Genomic DNA, 22,241 nt, shown 5'->3' with positions numbered 1-22,241 from the left:
AATTTTGAGTCAATATGAACACTTTTCACGTTAGTGTTCAGGATAACATGTTAAGCCACTGTATGCTTTAAAGGGGTAACCAAAACACTTCTTTGTTTTCTGTGACTTTTCGAAATAATTTATTCACTTTTTAGTTTTTTCTTAAAACTCACATTAACATGCAGGAAGTACCTGTTACGATGTATTGTTGGAAATTCAACACACTGCTCACACGCTTAAAGTTTTAATGTCGTTACATTTCACTATACCTGCACAGAGTCCATCCTTTTTCGGCCTGGGGAAGTGCACGCTCTCCATTACATTTGTGGACTTTGCCTTTATACGTCCATTAACTAATTCCGATTGTGAACCATTTCTATCCCAGAACCCGTTTAGGTACTTTTAAGCATCCCTTAAGGCCACCCAGATTCTTCCCACATTTTAGGCCATCTTCTACCTTCATATAGAACTCTTTCTATTCCCAGGCAGCATTTCGTTTCCCGCCTCCAGTCATTAATATTCAGTTATTGGGTTGCTCTGATTTTTTTCATGCAGTATCCTTTCTAACCAACATCAGACTTCGGACACATCGCAGTTGTTCGTGCTTGGGCCGAATGTAGTCTCCATAAACTTAAAAGACAGACAGCCATGGGCTAAAGCTCAGTGTCGCCCCTTAGGACAACCATCAATTCCGCTTTTAGCGCCGAATCAATGTTTTTTCAGTTTTAGCTTCTGCTCAATCATTTACAGTTATCAGTTAGGTAGCCAAGTAAAACTCAAAATGAGACCGGTATATTCTCTTTTTGTATAATTTAAGCAGCGACGTTCAAATGGTCTGTGAACCCCATTGCAAGGTACCTAGGGGTGCGTCCTCATCTTGAAAGTATGCATCTGGGTCCAAATATGGGGGATTTCGTATGATATAAAAAAATCTCAGTAGAGAAATGTTCTTTTGTGGCACTGCCTTCCCTAATCACAATTGGATGGTGTCGAGTGCCGGGTGTACTCTTTAAATTTATCTTGGAGTATATTGATATTTTTCTCCATTAATCTTTCCTGTTCCCAGTTATCATAATTCCGCAGTACTGAACCCGACCTCTGCAGTCCGAAGGTTTATAGGTAGCAGTTGTAGTCAGCAGGCTTTCTAAACTGAAACAAAAGAGAGTTGATCCAAATCGTGTTAAAACTCGAGTGGGTTCCAAATATCCCAAACAAATACAAAAACATGCATCTTTTTTTTTCAGCTGGTCCACCATAAAGAGGAGAATATCATCTGCATGTTGTTGTCTACCAATTTAAAGCTCATAGATCTAGGGCTGGTCTCATCCTATTAGAACAAGCAAGTGGCTCATTTGCTGGGGTGAGAAGAATCGGGTAAAGCTGACAGCCTTGTCTCGTATCTTGTAGGAGCACAAAGGCATTCAGTATCTCTCCCCCATAACCCAGACGGTTGCAGTAAGCAAAGTATCGTGTAAAGACTGTCCGTTTTCACAGAAAATGCAGGACCCTGAAGAGGCAGCGTTACTAAGTCAAGTCAAATGCTTTCTCCTCTTTCAGTGTCCATAGCACAAGAGAGCCGCTGGTTTAGCAAATTCATATACATCATTAAGCAGATTACGAGTGTAGGCACCCACCCACCATACTGCTCTACACTCCTCTACCTACAGTATAGGAAATGAAATGTAGAAAATAAAAGTTACAGTATAACGAAACAAAATGGAAAGTATCTGATTCATTAGGCTGCTTAGTATTTTTGGCTGAATCGGAGGTGATTGCAAAATGTCTGATCACATATGAGAAATTATACGTAAATTCTGTCGAAGCCGATAAACCAAAAAGCCTGTTTTGCAAGATGTGGGCTGTGCATTTCGCGTGAGGTCTGGTGGACGATTAGTCTGCTCCTACCCTCTTAACTTTGTAACACATCATTTAGGCCAAGATTTCTGCTTCTGGGGTATTTCCTTGCCAAATCAAAGTGGCTTATCAGCCCAACTTTGCGATTGTGCAGGCTGCAAAATTGTTTTCTCTTTTTGTTACCTTATTGTATCAAAGTTGATTTGTCTAAAAACCATGACCGAGACCTCTGTCTTTAAGTTCGAATGAGGATGCATTCTACTCATTTTAAGACAAGGGAAATAAATCCCGTTTAGGTTGTATTTCTCATTATCTGTGCCGATTTGGGGGTCAGATGCCTTCATTGCACTGTTGTGAAGATAATACTCCCAGTGTACATGTGTGATGGATGGTACATGCTCAGCTTACGAATGCGTATTTCAGAATGGCTTAAATGTGTCTGCAGGTGGCAGTATTGCTCCACAGTAGGAGCAGGAAGTACACATCGTTAGACAGGGACAACCACCTACTAGCCAGACAGACTCTTGTAATATTTTCTACATACACTTCTTTAGCCATGCCTGTTTTAGAGGACCCCCAGCTTGTTCATCCCACTTAAAGCACTGCACCAATTTTTAATACATGGCTCTCATTAGTGATGAAAACATGAAGCCTCTTGAACTGCATCTAACGATGTGTACTTACAAGAATGTAGAGATGCAAGAACATTTGTAACTTTTGGGGCATTTAATTGCAATACGCGCATGCACAGCTTGGAAGTCAAATTATGGGCTGGACTGGCTCATAGGACAATCAGACAGTGCCCAACAGTGTGGCTGTTTGTGGGCCTGTTTTATTCTCTGCTGGGCTGTTTTTTTACTGTTGATTTCCATGAAAGTAAAATAAACATTGCCTGCAGCAAGCTGAAATCCATGCAATCTTCCATATCTTGAATGCAAAACACTTGTAAAACGTGTCTTTACAAGTTGAAAACTGTCCCAATTTGCAAACATGGGCTACTTTTTTAGCTTTCTAATTCACTGATGGGTGCCACTTTTACTTTGGTACTTGGATCTATTTTCTGTCCTAGACCAACCCTCTATAAATTCCATCTGAATAAGGCAACAGTGCTCTAGAAATGGAGTCCACTGAGACTTAACTGTTTTGGATAGCTTTAGCCTAACTATTCCTTCCATATTCACCTGCATGCAGTTTCCAGTATTCCAGTGTAATGGACTGCTTAATAGATACAATTAATTGCTAGGGTAAGGCTAGCGAGGGAGATTTATGTACTAAAGGCTACAGTGATTGCATTTTTGTGGTCTGTAAAATTGAAATAAACACTATAATCTGCATATTCTTGATAACCTTCGCGCTTGCCACAAAGCCTCTAAACCGTCAGTGTTTCTGGAATAATTCCCAAAGTGAATTTGCAGTGAGTTCACCACTATATTGAGAAACATGTTAATGCCATGCAGTAATGAATGAGGTAGATGCCAACTACTTGTAGTATATATTTAATTGTAGGAACTATACGAAGGGATTGCAGTATGTTGTCTGTTACTACTGTTTTATTTCCCCCTCTTTTTTTAGCTTGCTCACCCACCCAGGGTGATTAACACCACCAGTTATTTATATATTGCATTATTTTATAACACGTGTTTATCTAGAGTCTTAATAACTGCTAAGAACAAAAACGAACAGTCAAGTGCTAGACGGTGAAGTAACCCACAAAGAAAGAAGCGTTTTATCGTACAGGGCAGGCCTTGAAGTTTTTATGTTTAAATATTTTTATCATGAAGCAGAAAAACCTAGAGAGTGGAGCCTCCGTGCATTCCAAAACACAAATTCTCTCTAGCCCTTTGTATGAGAGGCCACATCAGTCAAAATCCAAGATGGGCTCATCTTTACATTTTAACAAAAACCAGTGTAGTAATATCTCTGAAACAACTATAGGTCAGTGGATCATCCATGATCTGTGTCCACGTAGGGTGCAAGGAGAAGGCAGGAGAGTCAAATAGTGACCTCAGCTAAACACGGTTGTTTAAAGACCGAAACGCCTCAAATTATTATTCTTCAAGCCATTCCACCACACTGTGCAGCACACCAGTTCTCAAAGGTCATACCTAGACAGTAGAAGGAGCAGAAAGAAGGCGCAACTGGTCTCACCAATATTTCTCCAGAATGTGATGTGCCTCTGCCAAAGCATCAGTGAACACATTAATTTTGCTGTCATGTCCCACTCTTAATTGGCTTGTGCCAGATCATGACGTCCAACTGAAGTTGCAAAAAGCCTTTGTAGTAATAGCATTTTCCATCTCTTCTTTTGCGAGTTCTACCTGAGATTTGAAAACAATATCTAGTATCTTCGTCTCCTTGTAAAAACGTCATGTTTATTTCTCACCGTAGCTTTGAGGACCATGACCTTTGTGGCAGCACTCCCGAGCTCCACCAATAAAATGTCCTTGACTTTTTGGCCCCTGAGGGCACTTTTGTCAGCAGTCTTGACTCCTTCTTTATTTCTAAGGAGGTGGCCAAATCAGAAAAATCCTAAAATATCAGAAATTGCAGATAGGCCCTCTCAATCATCCTTTTGATAGGTCCGAATATCGAAGACTGTGGATGCTAGGCTGAAGTCCTGTAACCTCTCCTCCTTTGTTTTGACCTTTATCACTAAGATAACTCCACAGTCCAGAAAATCACCAAAGTGTTGCGGTCACCTGCCCATTTCAGCCACTTTGGTAAACCACGTCACCCACTTTGACGCTCAATTTTTCCACCTTCCTCCCATTCATGTCAACTTGCAGTTTCACTTCCAAAAAGGTCACTTTAGTGTTTTGAGCAGGAAATTGTAGCTCTTTGATGGCCATCATGGTCATAGATTACTGTGTGGATAATCTAGATTGGACCCTTCTATTTGCCCCAGATCTTTCTTGATGATCTCCATGTTGCCAGAAGACTGAGGGATATTTCTGCATTCTCATGTTGGTGTTTGTTTATCATCTTTGTCCATAATAATTCTATTTCAACTAGCCTCTTCCATAGGCAGCAGTCCACAACGATAAACCAAGAAAGTCTTCTATCACTTCATGTCTGTATCCTTTTATTCAATGGGGGGGACTCTTGCAGGACACAGTCATACACTGGGCTGTTCCACTGCCAAATTACCCGTTGGCATTCTTTTGCACCACTTCCCTTTATAAGTTAAAGATACGTCATCGACCTAAGGCACATCTGCGATTCTCCTAAAAAATGTTTCCCCTCCCTCTGTTCACGTTCAGGATAATATCTGTTTCTAGTGCCGCAAACACTAGTGGGCAACTCTCAGCCATAGTGTCCTAATTGGTGCCATTTTGATTTTCTTGTCATGTAAGAGGGGTTTAGCCCTTTGTCAATACTCAAGTTGTCGGACCTCTCAACAGTGCTCCAATTGAATCCTTTGTAGGAGAACTACTCCCCTCTTGAGATTGAGATTCATTTTTAAAGATTAAACTGCAGTATTGTGCTTAAAAGCATAAAGCGCCAACCGCAGATATCTGATCGCCCTAGACCAGGTTAAATCCAAGAGTTCAGGCCAACAGTGACGGAGCATGGGTCAGATACAGTTCTAGATAAGTCCAGGAGAAGTTTTACCTTCTCAAGAATTGGGCCAATCACGGGTAAGAAAATCGATGGGAGCAAGGAAAGAGTCGCTAGCGGTGGTCTGCAGGCGCCCAGAGTCGACCGGGCATCGCAGACAGGCAGGCTGGAACCTCACGGCTACAAGTGGTGATACTTGCTGTATCAAGTGATGAACTTCTAGCGGCTCGCGCTTATATTTCTGGCGAGTAGCACGGTTCCAGTGGAAGCAGGCCCATTCGCGATCATGAAGTTCCCAAAAGCATGATTTCAGGAGTCAAAAAACACTTCCAAGGGCCCAGGTCTGGAGAGGTGCATCCTGGGGGTCAGGAGCTGGTTGAAGACTGGTTAAGGAGTTGTGTAGGTGAGTTGGAAGTATTTTGTGTCTATGAGACTTTAGAAAACAGGAGGCAAGCCAGCAAGCTCTTGCAGTCTCTTTGGTTCCGGGATGTAGAGATACAAGTCCAGTCGTTCTCACTCCCAGGCAAGAAGGCAGCAGGCCAGCTCAGAAAAGAAGGAGTCCAGCAGAGTTGGAGCTCAGCAGAGTGGCAGTCATTGGAGCAGCACAGCAGTCCTTCTTCCTGGCAGAGTATTCACAGGTCCAGAAGTGTACTGAGTAGGTAGTGTCAGAGGTCCAATACTTATGCCCAGTATAGCATTTGAAGTGACTTCAAAGGAAGTTCTTTGAAGTGCACAGAGGTCCTCCTTTCCTGCCCTAGCTGCAGTCTCACTGCGGGGGTGGGCAAAGATGTGAAGCCCTTTGTGTGGGGCAGGACACTGCCCATTCAGGTGTGTCGGCCCCTCTCCCTCATCCTGCCCAGGATAACCCATCAGGCTGTGGATGGTCCATCAGTCACACCTAAGCTCCCTTTGTGTGAGGATGTCTAGAGGGAATGCACAAGCCCAACTCTCCCCCTGTGTCACGTCCCCCCGAACGTGTATTGGGGACAGGCAGCAGGCACCAAATGGCTAAAGTAAGAAAATGCTCACTTTCTAAAAGTGGCATTATCAGAACTGCAATTTAAAATCTGACTGCACCATAAGTTATGATTTTAAATTGTGAGTCCAGAAACACCAGGCTTGAAAAGTCTATCTCTTTACAGTTGGGAATTACCCTAATAAAATTATTACAGTACTTCCAATAATATTGTATGGGAAATATGCCTTGCAGTAGTGAAAAAAGAATGTGGGAGTTTATCAGTACCAGGGCATGTAAAAATTAAAAGACCCTGTCCTGCCTTTCAAATACATTGCACCCTGCCCCGTGGATCATATAGGGCCTGCCTTAGTGGTGATTTTTATGTATAAAAAGGAAAGGTTTAGGCCTGGCAAGAGGCTTATCTTGCCAGGCAAAGCGGCAGTGTAAACTGCGCAGGCAGGCTCTGCAGTGGCAGGCCTGAGCCATGGTTAGAGGGCTACTTTAGGTTGATTGCACAATAGGTGCTGCAGGCCCACTAGTAGCATTTAATTTACAGGCCCTGGGCACATGTAGTGCACGATACTAGGGACCTATCAGTAAATAAAACATGCCAATTGGGATTAAGCAAATGTTACCATGACTTACGGGGAGAGCACAAGCACTTTAGCACCAGTCAGCAGTGGTAAAGTGCACTGAGTCCTAAAGCCAGCAAATACAAGGTCAGGAAAAGAGGAGGAGGAAGGCAAAAAATGTTGGGGTGACCCTTCAGAGAGGGCCATTTTCCACACCAGAGTGATACTGTTTATACCTCAATGCGTATCCTACTTTGGATCTTCCAAAAAGGTTGACACTGAAAAGGGACTCTTTCCTGCAGAGTTTATTTTTTAATGGAAAGCATAAAGCAAGGACCTCTTGTACTAAGCATTTTAACATCACAAATGCTCCAATTCATCGTTTGCAACTGTTGTGGACTCAGGTTAGATAGTTATTAGACCTGCCATCCTTAGGGTGGTCTTCCCCAAAAATGTTTGCCTGCTTGCCTCATATTTTTGCTGTATCTTTTTGTGGGCCTTAGGACTCTGAGCACTTTACCACTGCTTACTAGTGCTAAAGTGCAAGTGCTTCTCCCCTAAACATGGTGACATTGGGGTACACACAGTTGTCATATTTAATTTACTTGTAAGTCCCTTGTGAAGTGGTATACCATATACCCACGGCCTGTAAGTTAAATGCTACTAGACTAGCGGGTTGGCAGGACTAGTTGTGCCACCCACACAAGAAGCCTTTCAAACCTGACTCAGGTCTGCCATTGCAGGGCCTGTGTGTGCAGTTTACTGCCACTTCGACTTGGCATGTAAAACTACTGGCTAAGCCTTAAACTCCCCTTTTGTTACACATGTCACCCCCAAGGTACGCCCTAGGTAGCCCAAGGGCAGGGTGCTGTGTGAGTAAAAGGTAGGACATGTACTTTTGAGTTTTATATGTCCTATTAGTGAAAAACTCCCAAATTTGTTTTTCACTACTGTGAGGCCTACTCCTATCACAGGATAGCACTGGGAATTCCTTAATTCACCGTTAAACTTTAATTATTGGTTAGAAAGGAGTGGTTACACTATGTTTGATATCTTTGGGATTGGTTATGATAAATGCTCTTTAATTGTAATGTCGGATTTAACATTACTATTTTAGAAATGCCACTTTTAGAAAGTGGGCATTTCTCAGCTCATACTGCTCTGTGTGCCTTACAGCCTGTCGCCAATATATGTCTGGGGTGGATGACAGCTACACATTGTGCATTCCCTCTAGACAGGCACAAACACAGGAAGGGTGGGTGTGACAGAGACCTCTTCTGAATTAATCTGCATTCAAATAGCTCTTCCTGGGCAGGAAGAGGGAGTTGACCCATAAACCCAAACAGGGAGTGACTTTCCCCACTCAAAGGGCTGATTACCCCCTACTGATAGTCTTGAGCCAGGCCTAGAAAGACTGCTTTCTGTTTTGCTGAGCTGCCCCGCTGCCTGCTGATCTCTGCCTTCCTGAGAACAAGTACTGGACCCATCTCACCTGAACCCAGAGTGACCCCAAGGGCTTGCTGGCTTGCTCCCTTTTCTCTTCCATTCTCAGGGACATCAAAAACTGCCTGCAACCAGCACTTGGATTCTGTCCGCTGTGAGTCCTGCTCTACCAAGTGGTGCCAATCCAGTCCGGGGCTCTTAGAAGTAAAAATCTGTGCTGCAACCCCCAGAAACCAATCCATTGCCGCTGTTGCACAGATCGGAACCTTCGCTTCCCTCCTAGACGGTGACACATTACTGCTGCTGCTGAGGATGAGGACATTACATCGCTGACAGCGCGGCTCAGGATCGACATATCACCACCAGCCCTAGCGCATCGCTTACTGCGCTGATCAACGAGAACATATCACCTTTGTCACAAAAGGTATGATGCTATACCTCAATGACCTCTCATTGACAACTGTGTGGCTTGACAAAGACACAAACCCTGGCTGCACGGATCGGAACTGACGCATAGCCTTCACATCACTCCTCGAAATCGACGCTACCCTCCATCTAGGATACTTTCTTAGCGGGCCCTGCATGGGTCCTGTAGCCAGCGTGCCCTTCGTTGCATCTGCCTGAGCTTTGGAATTACTGCAGTCTAGCTCGACCTCAAGTAACCTATAAGCGCTATTGACTTCTAAGAACTACTTTATGATTTATTCTTCTAAAATTCATAACTCAACTTCAACTTATTGGAGTTTTGTTGTTTTGGTCTTTTTTTTACTCATAAATATGTAATCTGTGTTTTTTAACCCTGTGTGGAGTATTTTTGTTGTGTTGTCATTTTGTTATTTTGTGTGTGTGTGTGTGTGTGTGTGTGTGTGTGTTGAATAAATACTTTACACATTGCCACTTTAGTTAAGCCTGACTGTTCTGTGCAAAGCTACTAGAGGGTGAACACAGGTTATCTCTAGGTGTGTATCTACCTTACCCTGGCTAGAGAGGTGATTCCTACAGGGTCCATACTCTAACAACCAAAAGCCCCAGTTTTAACAGTTGTGATTTGATATCTTGTTGAGGAGTGTTGTAGGCATCCCTTCCAAATACCAAACCGGCATCTTATTTATAAAAATTTTACAATGGAAATTTAGTCACAAAATATTGAAAATATACCATCACCTCAAAGGAGGTTGTAACCCATTTGCAAGAAGCAAGGAATCCCCGTGGGACGTCATCCTTTTGTGAATGTAAAAAAAAATGTGTTCAAGAGTGGGCATTGGAAGGGGACCACTGCCAGCTCTTCAACATACCTTAAAGTCTGAACTTAGTTTGAATTTTCTCCACTACTTAAGACCTGATGTCATCTTTATACCCATCTGACTTCTTCACCACCATTGTGGCTAGGATGATGGGACTACAAGACATACTAAGTCCCCTCATTCAGGTGGGCGGGGACACCTAGTGTTCATTCGTCCATGAGTGACCTGGCCTAAAGTCTTGATAGGGTCTGTAGGTGAGGTGGTTGTTGCAAACTCATCCCTCCTCACGATGTAATGGCAGTTCCAGAGTCCTCTTGCCTTTAAAAGTGTCTTCCAACCACCCAGCTCTAAAACCATTTGAGGAACCCAAACTGCAGACAATGCCAGCCACACCTCAACAAAAGAATAGCCAGCAAGCTTATGGCAGTATTTTCTGAGTATAACCTACAAGTGTTTCACTACTCCGCTTCACACATTAAACCCTCCCCATACCTTTATCTCAATAAAGCCACTCTGTCATATTGGCCTACTCTGAGCTTGATTTTCAATGATAATCCCATTGGTTGACAGTACAAAGTGCCATTTTTATGGACTGTTTATGAACATTTATTTATATTCAGTGTTTAGATGGTAAAAATATCAGTGCATAACTGCACTCCTACTAGTGCCATCTAAATAATCAAGACATTTAGGTGCGAAACAAGCACATTCATGGAGAATTTTCTGGCAATTTTTACTGTAGATCTTAATGATCACTGTTGCCTTGCTGGTACTGCTTTAAGTTTGCTCTGAAGTTGCTGAGGTGCTCTAAAAACATTAAAGAAAAATAAGTAATTGACTTGATTTTTTTTGGGGGGGTGATTGTAAAGTTATACTTTTCACAATAGGTAACCCAAAATCTCCTATCTCATCAAATGCCTCTTGTATCTAGACAGTGTCATTCTGCTGGCAACTTGTTTGAGAGTGCAGTCAGATTGAAGTTCATGGTCAGCAAGATGGCCAAGCTGTTGTGAGCTGTGCCTGTTCATTCCTGCCTGCATATCATCCTGCAGTTATCCTAGTCTTGCGCTCCCATCAGGCAACCAATGAACCTCTGGGTGATTCCCTTGGCCTGGAGCGGCGCCGGTAAAGATGGTTGAAGGGCTAGAAGACCCTGAAGTAGCCAACTGAGTGGAAATGGTACAAACTTAGGACTGCTGCACCATGCTCCCAAGATGGTTGAGAGAAGAGCAGTGATGACACAGACGAGTGGGCTACACTCACCAAGAGTTGCAGGCTGTTGCAGCCTGTTGCAGCAGGCTCCGCAGTCTTTGCAGGCGGAAACCCAGAACCACGTCACAGGAAACAAAATGAGAGATTGCAGAAGTCTCTTGAAAAAATCAAGGTGGGGCCTGGGTGTGGATGGATGTCACATGCCCCCTAGATGGTCACTGTCACAAGGACAGTGGGTAGCGCAAGTAGGCTTTGATGAATAACGTGTCTCATAGACTTTGGGCCCCTGGAGCTGGTAATGAATGCATGCTGTTTGAACAGGTACATTCGACTATACCAGCATGGTGAGAAGGGGCTGTTGCTGAATCTACTCTGTGGAGGCATGGGGTCATTTGGATTTTCCTCCAGCCCAGATCCTGTATGTCTCTGTTTATGGGGGCAGTGGCTGCAAGATGAGGGGGGAGCTGGGTGTGAGGGCCCCCCATTTCCCTCCTCAAATCCTCATTGGACAAGAATAGAGTGGAAAACGGCCACCACAACAAAATTCCCAGCTGCTGGTGATACCCCCAGAGAAGAGAGGTAAGCAGGCTGGGGGGCATAAGTGACACACACAATTGAGATGCTGGTGATATAAAGACATGGTGTGAATAACAACTCTCTCATAGTACATGAAGGAAGCAGATCGATTTTGAGAGTGGTGGTAATTCTCTGTAAGGCCAAGAGACCAAGACGGAAAGCCCCTCCCTAAGAAATTACTGTGGCTTTGGGGGTAGAGGGCTTGCACCCAGAGACAGAAACAATTCTTCAGGCAATGCAAACCTCCAAGGAAGTAGTGAAGCATAAGATTGGAGCAGTGGGCTCAGGAGTGACGCTGATAATTTAAAGCCTCAGAATGGTGTCCGAAAGTGTCCAGTGCAAAAGAGTGAATTTCTAAACTTGAGGACACTGTCAAAGAGCTTGAAAATAAAGTATTGTTCCTGATGGCGTCCTCCGAGGAACTGTGAGTGGAGGACTCAGAAGGTCACTTGCACATAAATAACTTCTGGGGATTTTTTCGGATTTCCAGAGGGAGCTGAGGGAAGAATCTGGCAGCATTCCTGAAAACTTGGCTAACCTCAATTATAACAGCCGACAAGTTCTCTTGCTGTGTTATACTGATGGGGGAAATCCCTCCTGTGGGTGAATAGACTTCTTAGCTAAGGGTATCTGAGATCATTCACTGCTGATTATGACAATTGGAAGGAGAACCAGAGATTAGAGGATTAATGGGAAACTAAACACATCAGAACTGAGAATCCCAGTTATGGCAGATATCAGGACAGACTTTGAGATGTACTTCAAGGAGAACAAGAGAACTGTTCATTCTCCGGGAGCATAATGGGTATACAAGGTGTTACAAAGAGACTAGACACAGAATACTGTTGCTCTTAAAAAGGAACGCAAAGTGGAGGAGATTAGAGGGTAAGAGTTCAAACTTCTGGAACTAGATAAGATTTTGACTATCAGACCAACACCACTGCAAGTGAGACCGATGGAAGCACCTAGGCAAAAATAGCACACAATGCTGTGCATCAACAACCTGCTGCCATTGCACTACCTAAATTGCACATAGAAGGGGAATAAGACAGGCTGTTTCTATCCTAGCTCCTCAAGAGAGACAAGAAGGCTAGATGGGTGGGTGAGTTAACTGATGGCAGGAGAGAGAAAAGTGAAACAAACCTAGGCATAGCATGTACATTTTAACAATGTTATAGCACATTTTGCAAGACTGAAGTTGGAGACTTGGTAAGCAAATCATTCCTTAGCAACCTAGACCTTCCAATACTGAGTAATGAGGATAGGGAAGAGTTGGAGAGGGTTATCACACTTCAAGAGGTCAAAGGAGTTGTCGAACACATGAAAAGTGAGAAAACCCCTGGCTTTAATTGGATTCCAGTGGAACTATTAAAAAACACTCCCAGCATTATTGGTATCCCACCTACATCTTTTATACCCAAAAAACTGAGAAACAGGGACTCTGTTCTCAGACTTCAGGCATGCTATCATCACATAAGCCATAGGGTAAGGAACTCAAAGATAATTGTTCCTCCTAATGACTAACCTCGTTACATGTGGAAACAAAGGTATTTGTGACCATGTTAGCAACCAAAACACTAGGAATTATAAGTTCCCTCTTGAGCAAAGACCAGTCAGTACATATTTTGAAGTGCTCTACTAAGATTAATCTTAGGAGGCTTCAGAACTGGTTGGCCACAATTAACTGCCACATTGAACCTTGCGATAATTTAACTCGTTGCCGGGAAGGCATTTGTTTTATGCATGTTAGAAATTGAGTTTCTGGCTGGCTGGGGTATGCATTTCAGCCAGGCAGAACCCACCACTCTAGTCAGGGTAAGGCAGTTGAACACCAAGGATAATACACCACAAAAGAGACTCCACAAAATATTACATACAAATATAAAGTATATTATATATAAATCTTAGACCAAAACATCCTAAATCAGTGATTGCTTTGCCCACTAGGTAATATATTGTCATAAACAGTACAGTGCATGCAATAAGAGAAAAATGTTTATAGGTTGCACCTGTCACCAAAACACCATTACTAGGCATAGCATACCGCCACACTATATGCCAGACATTTATCTTGACAGGCCAAGACAAAAACAAAATGACACATTAATGGGAACCTCAAATTCAGCAGGCAATGAATGAAACCCATCCACCATCACATTTAGCCCTACTGATCTGGATCACAGCATCTCCCCATAAGACCACAGGATGCAGCCCCTCTGCACCAGAGTGCCTATTATGACAGTTATCGAAATATACGGAAGTTCCCTAAACCAATGAAGCAAGGAAGCCTCCGTCGAGGCCATACCCAAACCTTGCAACAAGTTATGGTGCCCCCAGGTATGTGCATGAGGGGGGAGAGGCACATACACAGCCCATGAGGTAGGGGAGGCATCCCTTGGTCCATCCGTCCACAAGGGCTAAGTTGGTCAGCTGTCTGGAGACTGTCAGTGTGGCTGTTGTGGGCTCCGGGAATACAAAATAAATAAAAAAACACAAACTCCTGTTAGCTCTGGCACTCCCAATGGCGGTGGCCTTGCCGCCAGGATCCCCCACAACAGTGGTCCTCTTCCTGGCTCCACAATGATTCGGCAGTGAGCGTGTGTGTGGTAGTGTCCTCTTGGGGCAGAGGGAATGACATCATGCTCCCTCCTCCGTCCAGGCCGCATACACAGCCCATGACGTAGGAGAGGCCTCCCTTGGCCCATCCCTCCACAAGGGCTAAGTTGCATCAGCTGTCTGGAGACGCACAGTGTGGCTGTTGCGGGCTCCGGGAATTAAAAAAAAAAAAAAAATACAAACTCCTGTTAGCTCTGGCACTCCCGATGGCAGGGGCCTTGCCGCCAGGATCCCCCACAACAGTGGTCCTCTTCCTGGCTCCACAATGATTCGGCAGTGAGCGTGTGTGTGGTAGTGTCCCCTGGGGCAGAGGGAATGACATCATGCTTCCTCCAGGCAGTCACCTCTCCCCTGGTGGATGGGGCCATGCCGATGGGGGATGCTGGCCGGAGGCATTGGGTTAGCCCTGCGAGACTTGGGTGCAATTTATCACTGCTACTAATCTCCATTTCTCCTGATGGGGAGGGAGGCCGCAGCTTTGGATGGCACCGCATACGTGAGGTGTCTCTTGGCTGCCCAGGCAATGCATCTCAGGAAGACGGCTCACTCTGCCTGAGAGCTTTGCTAGGGATATGTGAAAGGCAGATGGATCTTTTAATTGCAGTGTGTAGTGCGGAGGTAAAGCACAAAGCGCTGTGGACTTGCGCTTCTATGAGTACCAGGGAAATGCTCAGGCCTGGCTAATCCCTTTGAGCAAGCAAGGCTCTTAACAGGTGCTGTCTGATCACAAGATGCCTCTCCTACATGCTGGTATGTTAGGAGGTGACCAGGGAAGCACCCTTCATGCGTAGGTCACAGAAACCAGGAGCGAAACAGTGTTCCTCATGTGCTAAGCTCCTGGGAAAGCACCCTTGGGGGGGGGGGGGGGGGGGGGAGTCAGGCGACTAGCAGTGAGTAGGCAGACCAGCACAACGAAATCAGCAATTCCAATGGCGACCCCGTCTAGTAGTCCCACAGTGCCTTACAATAAAGAGTCAGGGAGCAGCTGGCACCAGGGCAACTATCAGAAAAGCAATCCACTAAGTCCTTTATGCCAACAAGCAACAGAAGGTAGCAGGGCAACAACATATGAGCAGTCCAGAGGAGTCCTTTATGCAGTCCATCAGTCCTGCGAGATGTTCCGTACCAGTTTCCAAAAGTGCTCTAACACATGGGGTCAGAGCTCTTTTACTTATACCTTGATGCCCTGCTTCTAGAAGGTGGGAGAAGTTCCCAGCAAAGTCTGACCAGTTCCAGGAGTTTCCCTCCTCCCTGTCTCTGGCTCCAGACATCAGTAGGGGGTAAATAATCCCTTTGCATGCAGGCAGGACACAGACTATACAAGTGTAAAGTGTGAACACCCTCTGCCTCTCCCAGCCCAGGGAGACCACCAGTCTCCCTGGCTGCATGTAGAAGAATGCAGATGTAACCATCTCACACCTAACCCTCCCTGATTGATGGCTGTCTGGAGAGTATGCACAAAGTAGCTGTCACTCTGCCCTAGACGTGGATTGGAGTCAGGCTGCAAGGCACTTGCTATAAGCACAGAGAAATGCCCACTTTCTAAAAGTGACATTTCTAACATAGTAATGTAAAATCCCCCTACACCAGTAAGCACGATTTCTCACTGCCATTTCAAACATACCAAACATGCCCATGCTACTTCTTATAGATCAGAAATTACCTCTTAGACATGTATAGGGGAATTCCCAATGCCAAACCTATGGGAGGAGCAGCACTCACAGTAGTGAAAAATTAAATAGACTGTCACTACTAGGACATGTAACAGATAAAAATATGCCCTACCTTTCACATACACAGCACCCTGCCCATAGGGCCTACCTTGTTTAAACTGTAAACTATCAATACAAAAATACCTTGTCTTTGGTGTTGGTATCCGGAATCCGGAAAAGCCACAAACATCCCCTCCAATCTCATTTCCTCTGGGTGGGGCATTATTGTTCTGTTGGAATTTAAAGGCAAGCAGAATAGGGTCTTATTTGCAGGGGGTTTAAAAAATTAATGGTTGTCCAGTGATCAAGTGTGACCTCCCCACATGGCACCAAAAACTTAATAAAATTTACAGTTATGCACATTCCTTAACCATCAGTGAGGATAGGATAGTGATGCTGTCTAAATCTGGGGCTCTTTGGAGAGTAACCATGCTGGGTCTCTGCTGTTAAATTACAATACTGCATTTTATTTATTGTACTGATGCATAAAGGCCTCTTGTGTTTGATAATAGACAAATAAAGTTGGAACATTGTAAACTAAGACTGCTCAAAACTTTTATTTATCAGAAATTGAAAAATCGTGGAGGAATGGGTAATTAAAAAACACACAAAAAATATATAATTATTTTTAACCCTTAGGTCTGGAGAATATCTGTGCAAGGACCTTGCTTCATGACTCTGCTAATGATTGCTTTCGGCTTGCTCTGGGGACATTTCTTGCAAATAAGACCAAAACAAAGTGTCTTCATATCTGCCTGTTTGTCATTATCCAGTACACCCCTCGTATCCAGATTCCTTGGGAGCAGCTCGAGAGGCGATAAGGATGGTATGTACCATTTTCTCCCGAACATCATTTAAATCTTATATATGGTAGAGCCACTGACTATAAATACATTATGTGCATTTTACAAATGCTTCTCCGTAGCAGGATTTTGACCTTGCTAATTTGTGGCCAAAATATTTGGACCTATACAGTCCACATGTCGTATGGCCTTGATAATGCAAAGACGGTAATTATATATTTTTTTTACAATGTTGTCAATTTTGACTTTGACATTCAGATTGTGAGTGTGTGCATTTTTTGCCATCCAACGCCCTTGTGCCTAGTGCCAGTTACTTGGTTTGACTTGGAGAATTGTAGGACAGTTAAGATAATTGTCACAAGTTGGTCTAATTACAGACGTCCCAACGTTGGTGTCGATGAGCCTATGTGTATTGACTCAAGTAGCTTCTTAATAAAATTGATTACTACTTTTCATATTTGCATTTAGTAGCCCTTGGTGGCCGTTGATAAGGCCAGTATCTCATATGTGCCTCTTTTTGATCTGGAAGGCCCATATGTTTTCTCTTCGCTGTCCCTTTTACATATTTTTTGATGTACCCTCATTACATCGAGGACCCTACTTCTGAGTCATTACCTCGCAGCCTCTGTTGGTTACTAGTGGTAAACACTCTCTACTTCAAAAACACTGTAAAGCACATCTACCAGAATGTAGTGGGAGAACTGGTCCTGTCTTGCTGACAGTGTTATGCCTCACCCCTCAATCAAATGATTCATATTAGTAGCACAACAACACTGGCTGTAGAATAGAAGAGTGAACCAGATTGAAGCGTTGGTATATCTTTAGACAAGAGCTCTCAAAAGTCCTATTAGGAAACCTGCGATGACTTCCCACAAACATTGCTAAGGTTTTGAGGACTTTTTCACATTTCGATCCAAATATTCTCGAGCCACTGGATGACCTCTACCTGTGAATGATTGATAGAAACATTTTCATCCCGCATAACACTGATGGTTGAGAACCCAAACTCTAGTCTGGGGTTAAAAGTGAAGTACTCCATCAATGGAACCGCAGCACACCTACTTGTGGCAGTCAGTTATGTGATAGAGGAAACCCCAGCTGCTTTAAACCTTGGAAAGATATTTTCCACATCACAGTAAAAGATAAATTCCAGCCCACGCCACTGGCATACTGCCTTAGGAGACACATGCGAGGTTTAAGAAAATTACAAATAATTTAACATGTATCCTCTCAGAGAGCACAAGATAAGCTGTTTCACTACTTTATAAAGCTTTAGAAGTGAAACATACCCCATCTGCACATTACCAGAACACTTGAGGGAAATAAGACCGGAGTCCTTCATTAAAGTTTTGTAATCATAAAACATCACTGATGGTAGTTTATGACCGTACATATAAAAGCCATGTTTGGTGACAAAGAGAAATATTGGAAGTGGTGTCTTCAACAGAGAACTGTGGCACCCATAATGTAGACCTGTGCAGTGATAGAAATATTTTGGGAGAAAGTCCTAGCCGGTAGTAAGTACATCGCTAATATTCAGCTTCCATATCGTACTTTGATAGTGTGCCTCTGGATGTTGATGAAAACAACATAATTTCACAGACCTCCTTGTTGTGCAGATTAATCCCTCAGCTTCTTCTGACAGCACGCCTGGGATCACACAAAAGTGTGCTCCAGACACCACTACCATGTCAATTTGGTGTGGGGAAGTATTTACTCAACAGTTAAAATAGCCACAGAAAATCAGACCTAACATGGAAAGCGTTTTTGTGCTATTTATATATACTGTGATTAAAGGAGCATCAATCACTTGATCACAAAAACCAGCATGCATTTAGTACTCGGTGCACATTTTGCTAATGATAGGATAAATTCAGTTGGTACTTGGTGTGGTCTTCTCTCTTTTCTCCAGATTGAGTTTAGTCACTCCCGGGCATAATCCTGGGGTGCATTAGTGTAGAGGGACACTATATCAGAACTCACCAGCCATTGAGTTTTTTTGTCAAAGAGCAGATTCTCGACTTTCTTGATGAAATTTGTGGTGTCCTGGATGTACGGTCAGGATTATGTCACAAAAGGTTTTAGAAATATATCCATGTGTTTGTACATTTGCTCAAGTAAAGATTGACCACCAGAAATGATTGGTCTCCTTGTCAGGTTTTCCATATTTTTATGAATCTTTGGCAGTAGGTACAAAACTGGAGTCTGGGGGCTTAGACAGTCTAGTTCCCTTGGGCCGATGTGCCCTTCGGCAAATCCTTGCCAGAGAATATAAAATAGAGCAAATTCAGCAATCCTGAGGCTTGTTGAAACAAAGATCACCTTTTCATTAGAACCTTTTCTTGTTCTTTCAAAAGAGATATTTTTGAGAGATTTACAATAGGCGATTTTATAGATTTTTGTATGTCTGACTCTTGTCCTCATTTCCAGTGGGTGATTCGGGTTGTAGCTCCCTCTTGATCTCAGGTAGCCTCTCTCTAAACAGGTAGTTGTTTTGTGAGTCTTCTGTAGTTGCACCCAGAAGTTCCTTTGTCTATATCTTGTTCGTTGGATGACTCAGCCAAAGATGTATTTGAGAAACTGATTAAACAGTTTTTGGAATGTCTTTGGTATTCAGGCAGTGCTGTCCTTGCTTCAGGTCTTCCATGGAATAATTCCTTTGCGTAAGAATAAACTTTGGTAAGATTGTCATTTTTCTGGTCTTTCTCCAATTTTGTTAATGTTTGATTTTGAATAAATTGTATACCGAGAATTTCTTCTCACTAGTCATTCTGCTGTCTCTGTTAAGAGCACCATCCATACACACACAGCTACCTTTAGTGCGTGCGCAGCTGAATTCCTTGCAGTAGATTGGACATTAATTGAAGATCACCAGGTGTGTTTTTTACTTGTAAACCCCAGGGGTTCGTGCCTGCTCTGAGATGCTGAAGTATGATATGCCTTTGTATTCTGTTCGCATGTGTTTAATATTCAACCGTAGCGGTTTGTCCGCTTCACTTCGAAAGCCAATTCGAGGAAATCCAGGGCTCTGGAATTTAACATTAGGAGAAGAGACTATTGTCTAAATAAACTATTGTATGTTTTTCCTAAAACACGGTTCTAGTGCCCCTCCCCACCCCCCAAACAACATTGGAAATCATAGGTTTCCAAGGTAGAATGCAAGATTGACGTTCAGAGAGACATGTTGGAAACCCTTGGTTTGTAGTGAAAATTGTGGAACTGGCCCATTATAATGTAAATCCTGTTACTTTTGTTTTACATATTGATTCGTGGATGTCGGGTCATATGCCCAATTCTTCTTTTTTCTGTGTGCGATTACAATAAGTGATTGACAAAACTTTTCCGTGAATGCAGTACTACATATATGCTAGTTTTGTAATCAATTGATTAATGTTCCTTTGATTAGGGCAGTGGTTCCCAACCTGTGGTCTTGGGACCCATGGGGGTCCTCAAAGCCTCCTCAGGGGGTCCGTGACTGCTTAGAAAATGTGATAATATTTACAGATTAGGTGCCCAGGTTTCAGTAATGACTCATTGGGGGGGGCTGGATCCCAATAATAATTCAGTGGGGTCCCCGGGTTCCAGTACTGGTAAAGAGGGGGTCCACAGAAGTCAAAAGGTTGGGAACCACTGGATTAGGGTATATATAAATAGCACAGAAATTATTTCCACGTGAGGTCTGACTTTTCTGTTGATATAGTTAAAAGTACAGTGCTATCAGAGCAACTTCACAAACTTACTTTCCCATTTCACATCGTTACATGGATTGTTTACTGCTAGCAAATGGTAAATTATCCCACCAAGTTACACAACAGACTTTAAATTGGCTACTGCCTATACAGTGAGAATTATGAGCCGAGTTATTTTTTAAGGAATGTGCTGTTGGACACCCAAATCAGTTATGTGAAGCAGCGCAGTGAATCTTCAGAACATAACAATACAGGGAGTGCAGAATTATTAGGCAAGTTGTATTTTTGAGGATTAATTTTATTATTGAACAACAACCATGTTCTCAATGAACCCAAAAAACTAATTAATATCAAAGCTGAATATTTTTGGAAGTAGTTTTTAGTTTGTTTTTAGTTTTAGCTGTGTTAGGGGGATATCTGTGTGTGCAGGTGACTATTACTGTGCATAATTATTAGGCAACTTAACAAAAAAAAAAATATACCCATTTCAATTATTTATTATTACCAGTGAAACCAATATAACATCTCAACATTCACAAATATACATTTCTGACATTCAAAAACAAAACAAAAACAAATCAGTGACCAATATAGCCACCTTTCTTTGCAAGGACACTCAAAAGCCTGCCATCCATGGATTCTGTCAGTGTTTTGATCTGTTCACCATCAACATTGCGTGCAGCAGCAACCACAGCCTCCCAGGCACTGTTCAGAGAGGTGTACTGTTTTCCCTCCTTGTAAATCTCACATTTGATGATGGACCACAGGTTCTCAATGGGGTTCAGATCAGGTGAACAAGGAGGCCATGTCATTAGATTTCCTTCTTTTATACCCTTTCTTGCCAGCCACGCTGTGGAGTACTTGGACGCGTGTGATGGAGCATTGTCCTGCATGAAAATCATGTTTTTCTTGAAGGATGCAGACTTCTTCCTGTACCACTGCTTGAAGAAGGTGTCTTCCAGGAACTGGCAGTAGGACTGGGAGTTGAGCTTGACTCCATCCTCAACCCGAAAAGGCCCCACAAGCTCATCTTTGATGATACCAGCCCAAACCAGTACTCCACCTCCACCTTGCTGGCGTCTGAGTCGGACTGGAGCTCTCTGCCCTTTACCAATCCAGCCACGGGCCCATCCATCTGGCCCATCAAGACTCACTCTCATTTCATCAGTCCATAAAACCTTAGAAAAATCAGTCTTGAGATATTTCTTGGCCCAGTCTTGACGTTTCAGCTTGTGTGTCTTGTTCAGTGGTGGTCGTCTTTCAGCCTTTCTTACCTTGGCCATGTTTCTGAATATTGCACACCTTGTGCTTTTGGGCACTCCAGTGATGTTGCAGCTCTGAAATATGGCCAAACTGGTGGCAAGTGGCATCGTGGCAGCTGCACGCTTGACTTTTCTCAGTTCATGGGCAGTTATTTTGCGCCTTGGTTTTTCCACACGCTTCTTGCGACCCTGTTGACTATTTTGAATGAAACGCTTGATTGTTCGATTATCACGCTTCAGAAGCTTTGCAATGTTAAGAGTGTTGCATCCCTCTGCAAGATATCTCACTATTTTTGACTTTTCTGAGCCTGTCAAGTCCTTCTTTTGACCCATTTTGCCAAAGGAAAGGAAGTTGCCTAATAATTATGCACACCTGATATAGGGTGTTGATGTCATTAGACCACACCCCTTCTCATTACAGAGATGCACATCACCTAATATGCTTAATTGGTAGTAGGCTTTCGAGCCTATACAGCTTGGAGTAAGACAACATGCATAAAGAGGATGATGTGGTCAAAATACTCATTTGCCTAATAATTCTGCACTCCCTGTAGCAAGCAGAGATCTCTGATTGCTCTGTGTTTGTTCTTTCCGAAATAATGTATTTTTCCCAATTTACCCTGGCAGTTCGCATTTTAGCATACATTTCTGACATTCCCTCCATTTGTCTGGATTAATTTTCTGATCCAGAAGAAGGCTCCCTGCCTGTCAAACCAAGGGCGCTGCGCGTCTAGACTGAGGGGCGCTGGAAGAGCTGTGCGTG

The 22,241-nt window shown here is 43.4% G+C and overlaps 1 protein-coding gene across 5 annotated transcripts in view; it reads left to right on the top strand.

Moving 5' to 3' along the window:
- The window catches only part of TMCO3 (transmembrane and coiled-coil domains 3), a 612,636-nt gene that overhangs the window by 257,884 nt on the left and 332,511 nt on the right, over positions 1 to 22,241 (top strand). For all 5 annotated transcript variants that reach the window (XM_069204660.1, XM_069204658.1, XM_069204662.1 and 2 more), the window contains exon 7: positions 16,364 to 16,550. In XM_069204660.1, coding sequence (XP_069060761.1) covers positions 16,364 to 16,550 — 187 coding nt within the window. The remainder of the gene's footprint in view (positions 1 to 16,363; positions 16,551 to 22,241) is intronic.

Source organism: Pleurodeles waltl, chromosome 8 (genome assembly GCF_031143425.1).
Source record: "Pleurodeles waltl isolate 20211129_DDA chromosome 8, aPleWal1.hap1.20221129, whole genome shotgun sequence".
Lineage (NCBI taxonomy): Eukaryota > Metazoa > Chordata > Amphibia > Caudata > Salamandridae > Pleurodeles > Pleurodeles waltl.
The sequence above is the reverse complement of the archived record's forward strand: the minus strand, read 5'-3'. Positions and strand labels throughout refer to the sequence as shown.